Source organism: Podarcis tiliguerta, assembly GCF_965153285.1.
Source record: "Podarcis tiliguerta genome assembly, chromosome: 7".
NCBI lineage: Eukaryota > Metazoa > Chordata > Lepidosauria > Squamata > Lacertidae > Podarcis > Podarcis tiliguerta.
In genome coordinates this window covers 66,873,152-66,885,511 of record NC_139540.1, presented here as the reverse complement: position 1 = coordinate 66,885,511, position 12,360 = coordinate 66,873,152, and the positions used below count along the sequence as shown (strand labels likewise).

At 45.7% G+C, this 12,360-nt stretch overlaps 1 protein-coding gene across 1 annotated transcript in view; it reads left to right on the top strand.

Annotated features, from left to right (window-relative positions):
- CDH6 (cadherin 6) overlaps positions 1-12,360 on the top strand; it is a 170,383-nt gene that overhangs the window by 127,671 nt on the left and 30,352 nt on the right. Inside the window, exon 7 of the mRNA XM_083449427.1 lies at positions 4,401-4,654. Within this exon, the coding sequence (XP_083305553.1) occupies positions 4,401-4,654 (254 nt within the window). The remainder of the gene's footprint in view (positions 1-4,400; positions 4,655-12,360) is intronic.

Below are 12,360 nucleotides of genomic sequence, written 5' to 3'. Positions count from 1 at the left end.
TTATCATTACCCAAAGGAGTCTCAAAGCGGCTAACATTCTCCTTTCCCTTCCTCCCCCACAACAAACACTCTGTGAGGTGAGTGGGGCTGAGAGACTTTCAAAGAAGTGTGACTGGCCCAAGGTCACCCAGCAGCTGCATGTGGAGGAGCGGGGAAGTGAACCCGGTTCACCAGATTACGAGTCCACCGCTCTTAACCACTACACCATACTGGCTCTTCTTCTTCATGCTGCAGCCCAGTGTTTATCACCACTATGAGATAATGCAAAATATAACTCTATTTAGATGCTAAACATGGTTGGGTGGGCTAGCAAAATGGCGTTCACTTACATGAGAAGAAATAAAGGGGTGCATCCTTTGAGTGTGAGCAGAACCTGCTTCTTGCCCTGTATAGCACCAGCTAATAAGGACCACGTTTGCTCCTGTCTGAGTCAACCCATCCTATGTCTTGTTTCTTGGTCACACTAGAGCATGAGGGATATTGTGACTGGGCATTTGATTAATTATGTGTTGGTTGCGGGCTTTTAAAAAATGATGCCAATCGTGGTCACTAGATTGATGCTAGTTGTATTTGCTGGGTTGATTTCTGTTCTGGACCTGGGATAAAAATGTGAACAGTGGTCATTTCTGTTACAGACAGAATTCTTTGACATCCCTAGGTGCAGCAGATCTGTTCTGTTAAATGGCAATCTGGCCTCTTTTACAGACCAGTTCTTTTATACATGTTACAAGGAGGGGATTCATTTTAGAGACGCTAGCTAGGAATCTGCTCCGCTAGCCCCCACAAATTCTCAAAAACTGTGCCGTGTTGCATATGAAACATTTTGAAATTAAACACTCTGAAAAGCTGGGTAAAGTTAATATCACATCTACTGCAAAAGCATATTAGAGCTCTGTGTTCCTATGTATTTCCCCTCTACAATGCAATTAATAATTCTATTCGGGTACATTCTGACTTTCTCTTTTGATGTGTCTCTTTTTTTAAAGAGCAGAGCCTTATAAGATCCTGAGTGGGAACTACTAATATGACACCTTCGTTGTCAGAAAGCATTTCACTAATCTCATTTGCGAGCAACTTATCTGGCAAGCTTGATAAGGTTACAGATATCAGCCCGCATCAATTCAAACTTAGCCAACACGAAAAAGACATTGTGTAGAGTCTCAAACATGTACTTTTGCCTGTAGATCTCTGCACAACACCCGTCATTACTTGTTCATACAGAAATGCCTCATAGGACTTGATCCTGATATCACTCAATTTTCTGTTTGTGCCTGGTTCTGAAAAATAATGCTTTGGCCAGGTTTCATACAGTACGGGGGATAAAAAATGAAGAGGCATGGTTTGTCTCCTTTCCACCTAAATTGCTTGTGATGTTTCTTCTGTACCCTCAGGATTTCACGATGTAGTCAAATCTAATTGCAACTACATCACGCACAATTCCCCCCACTTCCTCGAGCAATAGGAAATTCCAGGGGCAGCCTCTGTGGGGGCTGATTACATGTGAGGAGAGAGCACTGGAAGCTTGTGGCATCTTTGCAATATCTGTTTATGCATTGAACATCGTGGGGGGAAGAAAAGCCCCATAGTCAGAAAAAGCCTGCCTATTAAGCAACATCAGTTCCCCCAAAAGCAAACAGCTTCTATTTGAAACTAGGGATGGGAGAGAAATTCAACTCAGTTTGCATTTAAAGGCGATCTTACCAAATCTGCAGTTCCCAAAACAATATGGAAACCAAACACGGTCATCCATCAAAAGTTGTGCTTTGCTGTGTGCTTTTGCAATGCCAGGGAGCGTGTACAGATATACAGTAGTACCTTGGGTTAAGAACTTAATTCGTTCTGGAGGTCTGTTCTTAACCTGAAACTGTTCTTAACCTGAAGCACCACTTTAGCTAATGAGGCCTCCCGCTGCCGCCGTGCCACCGGAGCACGATTTCTGTTCTCATCCTGAAGCAAAGTTCCTAACCCGAGGTACTATTTCTGGGTTAGTAGAGTCTGTAACCTGAAGCGTCTGTAACCTGAAGCGTATGCAACTCGAGATACCACTGTACATATATAAAAGTGTGCTTAAAAATGCGCACATTTGTGAAACTAACATACAAAAATATAGTACATTAGGAAAATTTGCTTTGAAAAACGGTGCCTCTTAAGCAAACATGCATACTGTGAGAAACTCACACGAAAGTGCTGATGAATTTTCATGACAACTTTTTTATTTTAGAAATCCCAAAGTGATGCTGAAATGTGGGGAACGGAAATTAAGATTGGAAAAATGAGAAATGGGGATAATTGGAAATTGAAGGATACCTCCACTCCTATCTGGAGTGTTTCCTTCTTTCCCCCCAAGACTCCTTCATCCTCTCAGCGACAAAACTCATATTCTTTCCTCTTTAACTGGCTGCACTGCAACTAATAGCCACTTTTCCAGCTCGCAACAGAGCATCAGGACTGTCTGTGCTGTTAGGCAGAGTGAGGAAGCCATCTAAAAAACCCCAACAACCCTGATTTGGGGGTGTAATGAAAGGGCAGCGAATTGTCAGTTGTTTCATTTATTACTATTGTATTTTTTACTGCCAGGGCGTGAGAGAAGTACCTGAGGGGTTGTTGCCTCAGGTGCCAAAATAACTTAGCCAGGTTTTGCACACTATATACATTGAATGGTGAGGGGACACCAATTGCTGTTCTTCCTGAGGCAGCAAAATATCTTGGAGTAGCCCTGCCAACCACGAGTTCGGTAGACACTGTCAAAGCTCACGAAGAAAAGTCTGGCAGACGTCAAGCGCTATTGAGCAAGCATCTACAGCTAGTTCCAGAAACATCGACTGACCCGTCAGCGCTCATTAACAAGCAATGAAGTAAAACAAATGGCGGTTTTCTCTTCCCTTGACACAACACAACAGCATCCTCGCTACGCTCTTTTACTGAACGCCACGCTACATTGGTTTTGACTTCACATAACATAGTTGCATTTCCAGTGAGGAACGGCTTTCAAAACACAACCTCCCCCCAAATTGTGTCCCCTTTTCAGGTAGGGGCTTTGAGGGAAACAGAAGTCAGTTCAGAGCGGGTGATTTATTTTCTCATTTGCAAGGAAGGGTGGGAAGGCAACGTCGTTGGGCAAACACATTTGGGAAGTGTCAGAGTAGGAAAGGCAGGAATGTTCCAACAGAAATGAGGTCATTAATGACTTCTAAAAAGTGCAGGATCGGAGGACAAACCTCTTGTCTCACAGCAGCACATTATCTCTGGACATTAGAAAGATTTCTGAAGTTACCATTGTATATTTTCTTCTTCCCAAGGCATAGTGCCACTGTATTCTGCTCTGGTCAGACCTCACCTGGAGTACTGTGTCCAGTTCTGGGCACCACAGTTCAAGAAGGACACTGACAAACTGGAACGTGTCCAGAGGAGGGCAACCAAAATGGTCAAAGGCCTGGAAACGATGCCTTATGAGGAACGGCTAAGGGAGCTGGGCATGTTTAGCCTGGAGAAGAGGAGGTTAAGGGGTGATATGATAGCCATGTTCAAATATATAAAAGGATGTCACATAGAGGAGGGAGAAAGGTTGTTTTCTGCTGCTCCAGAGAAGCGGACACGGAGCAATGGATCCAAACTACAAGAAAGAAGATTCCACCTAAACATGAGGAAGAACTTCCTGACAGTAAGAGCTGTTCGACAGTGGAATTTGCTGCCAAGGAGTGTGGTGGAGTCTCCTTCTTTGGAGGTCTTTAAGCAGAGGCTTGACAACCATATGTCAGGAGTGCTCTGATGGTGTTTCCTGCTTGGCAGGGGGTTGGACTCGATGGCCCTTGTGGTCTCTTCCAACTCTATGATTCTTTGAAATGGGGCAATTGTTTGAAGTGGGAGTGCTTGAATACGGAAACACCTCTGCCCAACTTTGAGCAGTCCCAATTCAAGCAAACACACCTTCCTTCTGGAGCAGGCCCTTCTTCAAGCTGGGGCTCAAATGTACACCCTGCATTCCTTGGTCTTCTCCAAGAAGCAACAAGAAGTGTTGTCCTTTGAAGAAGAGAAAGAAGGTAGTAGATGGAGGAGGACTCTCTGCTAAAGGTTGATGAGCAACTTCATTGCCCCTTCTGCTCTCCCGCCTTGTGGTTCTTTATATTTACACCAGACACCCTCTCTCCTCTTTAAAATAGGGCACATAACCACCCTACCTCTGAGGCCGAAATCCTGGATACACTTACTCAGGCGTATGTACCGTTGAAAACAGTAGGGCTCCCTTCTGAGCAAACATGCATTGAATTGCAGTGCAAATGTTTGTTTTGAAGTGCATAACGCGCTCATTCCACGCATTTCAGTCTGCCTCTTTGAATGTCAGGTCTCCCAGGAAAGCTGTTATCAGCTTTCTATTTAACATGTGCATTTTCTGCTCCTAGGCTTTGGATTTTGAAAAGAAGAGACAGTTCACTGTGAAAGTGGAGGCAAGCAATCCTCACGTGGACCCCAGATTCCTCTATCTGGGACCCTTCAAAGACGTTACGACTGTCAGAATTGTGGTGGAGGATGTAGACGAACCTCCAGTGTTCAGCAGGCCAGCCTACGTATTTGAAGTGAAGGAAGATGTCCAGATAAACACTGTCATAGGAACCGTGACTGCCCGAGACCCTGACGTTGCAAAGAATCCTATCAAGTAAGCACAGACTTTTTGCATAGAGGTTTTTGTTTTATCTCTGAACTTAGCAAGTTTGGGGGGGGAGGTTAATGCCAATATCTTACTACTGTTGAGAATGACATAGTTGGTATAGCTAGGTGTTATTTCAGTTCTTGTTGTTTTTTAAAGTAACTTTTATTTGGTTTTACAAAATCAATCACACAATTAACATACTTGAAAACATTAAAAATAAAACAAGATTCTTTCAAATCTTAGGATTTCCCTCCTCCCCTCCGTAGATTCTTTAAATACCTTTGTCAACTGCATATAATAGTTCATCCAAATTACAGTCCTCTGTTGTTTCCAAAGTCTTTGTAACATTGCAAGAGTTATTTAGAGCCTGCCAAAGAGTTCAAGTGTTTACAGTGTTCTTTTAAATGCAATCTGTATTCATCCCAATCTCTATTGAAGTTCTGATCTTCCTGATTTTCCCTGTCAATCTCGCCATCTCTGCGTAATCTAGCAGTTTCATCTGCCAGTCCGCCTTCATGGGCATCTTGTCATCTTTCCATTTCTGGGCAAGCAGCATCCTTGCAGCCGTAGTAGCATACATGAACAGTCTTTTCAATTCCTTCGGTGTATCTGTGCCTACAATTCCTAAGAGAAAGGCGTCTGGTCTAGCTAGGTGGGTCTGCCCTGTGAGACTTCTTCTGATTCTTTCATCACAGAATACATAAGAACCTCTTGTCTTATCTCTGGGGAAGTGCTGTTTGCAGCTTAGCTCGGCCGCAGCAGGCAGGGCTCGCTCCTGCGATGTAGGCAGGAAGGGGGGTGTTCCTTCCACCTTTGCCAGCTGCACCTGCTTCAGGAGACTCTTTTGCAGGTGTCACAGCCAATTGCAGAGGAGTGTGTGGGCATGGCTCAGGGAGCAGACCAGAGGAGATTGCTTTGCCTCACAGTCTTCCCTCTGATCTGCTCCCTGGAAATATAAACGTGCCACTCCCGTGCCTCAGCCACAGTTCCCTTCCGGATTTCAGAAGAGAAGGGCAGCAGCGCAGTAGAGGAGGAGGAGAATTTATTTTTTACATGGACACTGGTGGCGGCTTGCTGGACCTCTGAAGCAGCCGAAGAAAGTGAAAGAAAGATGAAAGGGAGAGAGAGAAGGCACCAAGAGCTTCACTAAGTAGGGAGCAGCTGCGGCATGGCTAGATGTGGTGTGGCTTGCTATGGAAGTGCTTTGGTCACCATTGGAGGGGCAGGGAGGAATGTTCCCTTCAGGACAATTGGCCAATCTGGAGATACTGCCTGCCTCAAAGCAACTGTCACAATTTGATGGTGGACAAGGTGTTGAGAATGGATCCTTAGACTAAGCGAGCACCACAAAAGCAGGGCAATCCCATTAAAGGGAGCATGGGGGAAGAGCTTCTTTTCCAGACACCCAGCTCAGGGGTTGATGGGCCATAGAACCCCCCAAAATGGTGGTCACAGGGGTTGATGCACATCAAAGGGCAACCTGTAACCTCGGGCGACCGTGCCAATCGACAAACAGCAGGCGGACAGTTTGCTTTCAGGATATAAATATCATGGCAACCATTAAGGAGATGTTTCCATTATTTTTGTTAGAACTTAAATACAGAAGCAGCTTTTTGGAGTGTTCATTGGCAACTATTAGTGAGATGTTATTTGTTTAAAAATCGAACGAAGGAAGGCAAGAAGCGAGTGAGGAGTGGCAGCCAGGGAGAGCTTGGCAATGCTTATGTTCTGTTGAAGTAGATGGAGTTGAAGCAGAAGGTTAAGTGTTGAACAAAATGCTGTTGAACACAATGGCACACTTCCAGAGGTACAATTTCCTGTACTCTCGGTCTGGTGCAGAAAGACAGGAAGCCATCAGAGCAGGTACAATACAGGGAGCCAACAAAGTAGATACCTTCGGAATATATATCATTATTATCATTATTATCATTCTATCTATTACCAACCTTTTACTGGAAGGTCTCAGGGGCCCCCTATCTGCTTTGTGGGAAAAAACACTTGAGGGTATATCCCGCCACATGTGTTGGGCCACTGAGAAGGGAGCAGGTGGCGCTGTGGTCTAAACCACTGAGCCTCTTACACTTGCCAATCAGAAGGTCGGCGGTTCGAATCTGCACGACAGGTTGAGCTCCCATTGTTCTATCCCAGCTTCTGCCAACCAAGCATTTCGAAAGCACAAGTAGATAAATAGGTACCACTGCAGCAGGAAGGTAAATGGCATTTCTGTGTGCTCTGGCTTCCATCATAGTGTCCCATTGCATGAGAAGCAGTTTAAACATGCTGGCCACATGACCTGGAAAGCTGTCTGTGGACAAATGCTGGCTCCCTCAGCCTGAAAAGTGAGATGAGCTCCACAATCTATGGTATCCTTTCATTGGACTTAACAGTCCAGGGGTCCTTTACCTTTTTTACACTGAGATGGTCCAATGTTTGTCCTGGAGGGCATGAACTCCCGACCAGCCCATTTGAGGCAGCCTCAGCATATTGGAAGTTCCCCAACACCACCATGAAAGGATTTTCTAAAACCACATCCTATATTACCTCCGCTACCACACTTAGGGATGGTTTGTACCATCCTACAAACACACACAAACAAACAGAAACCCATTCTCTCTCTCTGGCCCAACACCACCAATAATCCTTCTAGTGCAGACACAGGATGGATTGTGCCCCTTGTGACAATCTCAACTCCCCTCCCCACGTCAAAATTGCTACGCCAAGTACCAGGCCGCAGATCATCTGCTCAGGTCCCAGTTATGCACACAGGTACTATTTTTTTGGTGTGGGGGGGGGCGGAGGGAGGTCCCATCACACTGTGAACCAAACTACAGTGGTACATCTGGTTAATAACTTAATTCATTCCAGAGGTCCGTTCTTAACCTGAAACTGTTCTTAACCTGAGACACCACTTTAGCTAATGGGGCCTCCCGCTGCCACCGCGCCGCCAGGGCACGATTTCTGTTCTCATCCTGAAGCAAAGTTCTTAACCCGAGGTACTATTTCTGGGTTAGCAGAGTCTGTAACCTGAAGCATCTGTACCCCAAGGTACCACTGTATACAGATCTCACAGCCTACATCAGCAGTGTCGACAGGTGAGAACAGACTGGAAGGCCAGATCAGGCTGATGGCTTTGGCAAACACAAATGTGTGCCTGACGTATGCCTACTTTCCCCACTCAACCATTCACTTAGGCATGCCCTACACCAGGGCTCCTCAACCCGTTGCCCTGCAGATGTTTGGGGCTAGAACTCCCACAAGCACCATGTTTCCTGAGGCTGATGGGAACTGTAGTCCAAGACATCTTCAGGGCACCAAGCCCTGTTCTGTCTTGGTGTGGCTAGAAACCTCACTCCGTTTTTGTTGTGTCCATACTCCTCTGTTCCTTTGTTGCCTCTGAGCTGTTCTTCCTGCATCCGTGGTATGTACACTCAGGTTGCTTTCTCACCTTGCGAAGGTGCTCTCCAACACCTCTCCCTCCATCTTTCTACTCAGTCATGGGTGGGAGCTGATAGAAGAAAGATACAGGAGGAGAGAGGCAATGGGGAACTTTCAAAATGATGCCAAGGAGCGTGTGCTTGGTTGGAGATGCGCAGCAACAGAAAGCGTCAAAGGCAGCCTCTCTGGACATGCCTCTGGAACCTAAATGCTGTGCAGGAGTAGAGAGAAAGTGAGCAGAACCGTTCTACCACCCAAACTGCTTGCCTATGTGAGCCTGAAGGGCTTTTCCGGTGCCCCCTCTCCTAGCATCTTCCAAGATCCGCAAGCCTAGATTAGGACTGCCTCGTCTTGACAGTGATTTCCCCCCCACACACCATCATGAGTGTAAATGCTAACTCTAACTTTCCCTCGCAGCTTGGGGGAGGATGCAATTAGACCGTTATATGTTCTACTTGTCACTTACTTGTCAGGTTCCCCTGACAGTTAGAAATAAAACCTTCAGACACTTGATGTTACATTGAAAACCCTCAATTTTTTCCACTTGACTGTAGCTTTAAAAAGAAAAACCTTAGCACAGAGCACTGTCAGCTTGAAAGCCCTTTGATCTCCCATTAAAGAATGCTTCATAATGTCATTATGAAGATGCTTAGCATGTGTGTGAGGGGAAATTCACACATGCATTCCTCAGTGGCCCACAAATTTTCTTGGCTTGCAGTTGCATTAAATACAGGGACGCTGCATTGAAGAAAGCAATTAGGGGAAGATCTCCGAGGAGCAGATTTTGTAAAAAGTCTGCCTTTGGCACTAGCAGATTGAGTGACACTTACATTTGTCAATAGAGTAACATTTTAGTCACTGATTCCCCTCGCCTGCCTGGATGCTGAGTGACATTCCAGATGAATAAATGCATTCAGATGTACAACTATCACAATATTAGAGCTGACAGTTTTCAGTCTTGACTCCAACGAGGCTCTAGTCCCATTAAGACCTCATGGAGACTGTGGCCCAAGAGACACTGGCACGTACCAGCAACCGCAGTCTCCACACCATCCTCCTTCCCTCCAATGTTTGCCATACAGAAAACCTGCCGTCTCCCATGTCAACCAGGCATTGCAAAGGAGCTGAGATTAGTCGCAATCATCCCTGCCTACGCCTGAATAAACTTGGATATGCCAACACTTCAACCAAATGCTGCAGCTGTTTCATTTAACAACCACTTGATGTGCATACAGTAGCAGGGGGTTGTGTTTACCTGTGGAAAACTTTGCTTGTTGATCTCTGCACGTCAATAAAGCATCAGAATAGACCATATCATTTTCGTCCGGTTGGTTTGCAACCATCCTTATCTGTCAGGCTACACAGAAAGGGACCATCGCCTTGTCTGCCGCTGTGAGGAATTGAAAAGGGATTTGGCAAAGAGAGTGGATGGGCAGTTCTCCACTGAGTGGGGCTCTGAGAGAATTCCAGGACAACAAGGAACCCTGTCCGGCAAATTCAAAATACTGCAGCATATATAACAAAACAGTTGATCCAGCTCGGGTAGCCTGTTAACACGTCATCTAATCTAAGGTAGCACTTTTGTCCTTGAGAGCAGTTCAGCCCATGAACTCTGCACATTTAAAGGATGCTACGTTGTCATTCAATCAGTATCACAAGAGGTACCTGCAAGAAAATATTGCAGTGTGGGGTATTCCTGCTCAGTATGCCAATCAGCTATGCCTTCTTTCAGGATATGATATTCCGTTTCCCCGCCTCTCCACCTCATGTTTTCCTTATCCAATATGCTGCATTCTGTGCCCAGTCATTGGACCATTTGTGGTGGGGTGGGGTGGGGTGGGGTGGGAGGTCCACATACAACTCCTGGCCTAATGGTTTGTTCTGCTTCTGCAAACCTCAGATTCTCCGAGTATACAGATATCTCCCTCTTGATACCAGGAGCCATGTTCTTGCTACATAGCTGTCATAATTCAGCACTTGAGTTTGCTGTTGCTGTATACAAGCAGGGCCCAACCTCAAAATTTTGCAGTGCATACTGTGTATGAAACAGCATGTGTATGTACCTCGGGACTGGAAAGTAGCTGATGTAACAAAAAAAATTAAACAGCGATCCTGGAAATTGCAGGCTGGTTAGCACCATAATCTCTAAGCAATGTTCCTGGAACGTAACTGATGTGAACATTGCACGACCCCTGCATTTCCTTATGTATAAGTATTAAGGACTTAGTGACGGCATCTTCATATATTTGTTAACATTCTAGCTTATCAATTTCCCCAAGTTTGAAGGGAATAAAGCCCCGAAATCTGACATACACGCACCAGTAATTTCATTAAAGAAATGTAAAAAATGAGTTTGATGTTGTCGACTTAATTTTTAATAGGCTATGATCCGCAAGTCAAAGTCACCACCAATTCAACATAATTAGCAGCCCTTGATCAAAAGAGACCTGGGATTATTTAAATGGAATGAAAGCAATGAGAAGGGTAGCCTATTAAAAGCATTCTTCTAGGTCAGGGTTAACAATGTAATTAGGATATACTTTTAACTACTACAACCTTGTCTTGTATTCTTTCTGAATGAGAAAAATAATTTAGAGCTAGCGTTTTGCCAAACCACGGTGTTACCTATTAGTACTGTGTCGCATTAGTGTTCTGCTTGCAGATGATGCTGTGTGCAGAATCGGCCCACCCATGAGACAGTGTGAAGCATCCACTTCAGGTGGCGGAAGCGCAAGAGGCGGCACCCTGCCTGCCCCGCCGCTTCTGCCACTGCCATAATGACAGCAAAATGGAGGCAGTGGTGTTGCTGCTCCTTTTCCCTGCCCTTGGAGTGGAGAAGACAAGTGTCCATGCTCTGAGGAGCAAGCTGGCATTCACTGAATTGGCAATAGCCAGGGGGTTCCCGAGTGCAGTGTTGTCACTTGTGCCCCCCCCCCCAAGGTAGGGGAATACAAGTGGCAATGGCGGAATTAGGGGGCGGGGCACATTCCTCAGGTGGCAAAGTGGGATGAACCATCCCTGCCTCTGCATGGAGCGATTTCTGGCACTGCTTCCCACCCATTGGGAACCTCTTTTCTTCTGGGAAACCATGCATTCTCATAATATTCAGGTCTATGTCGTGGAAGGAGGGAAACGGTTAGCCATTTGTGATAAAAAATATGCATATTGCACAAATAGTTGAAGATAAATCTTCACTTGTTAGGTTGACGACAGTTGAACAACCAGTATTATCTACATCTACATTAATGAATGTCTCTCCCTTGAGCCCAAGAGAGGGTTTAATTCTTTTTTTCAAAACTCCTTTGTAGCAGTGCATAAGTTACTAATCCATAGCTTGCCTGTCCTCAAAGCATTCTCCAGAAAGCGTCTTCATGAAGCCCCCACCCTCTCACATTCACAGCCAAAGATAAAACCAACGCAATAACCAAGCCACTGCCTTCTGCCACCTCCTTTCCCCAATACCATTTATCCTTTGTGAAATACATTCACAATACAATACAAACACAAACAGAAACGCCAGGGCAAACAGGTTGAAACTTGCAGTTCGGTAGGTTCTCTGCAGAGTTGGAATGAGCGACTGAGCTCAAGCCCCTACCGCAGCCCTAGAGGGTTGACAGTCCAGCATTAGCCTCCCCACACCCCATTTCTTCTAGAGCAGGGCTGAGAAACCCATGAGCCTCCAATGCCGTTGGACTCCAACCCCCATCAGCCCTAACCAACACTGCAGTTGGTCAAGGATGATGGGAGTGGTAATCCAGCAGCTGCTGTAGTCCTACAGGTAGACCCATCTTGGTGGTGGCATGTTGGCAGGAGAGACATCCAAGAGTCCCTTGTCCTTCTAGAGATGAAACAGCTGTATGATCACCAGGGGGATACCCCACAGCCCTACAGTGATGATCAGCTCTGTGATAGTGGCTGCTGCTAGGAAGTTGAACTTAACCATGTAGCATGGTGCAAACTAAGGCTCCATCCATTATTCATCTTTTGCCAAGAAGCTGGAAGAACAGAGGCTTAGCTCCCTCTGAGTTGAGAGTACATGCACCGCTTCCCACCCATTGGGTGTAAACTGCCCAAAGAACCTCTTTTCTCCTGGGCATCACTTTCCCCTTGCTAGGGCTTTGCTAGGGCATTCTCTTCACTCCACTTACAGCCTAGCATGATCAATTGCATAGCCGTGCTTCCTAAGGGCGGCTGCAGCTAAAACAAATGGTTAGCATCAGGCTGCAAATTAAGAATCGAACATAAACAGGTTTTCTCCATTGCTTCCGAGAACTGTG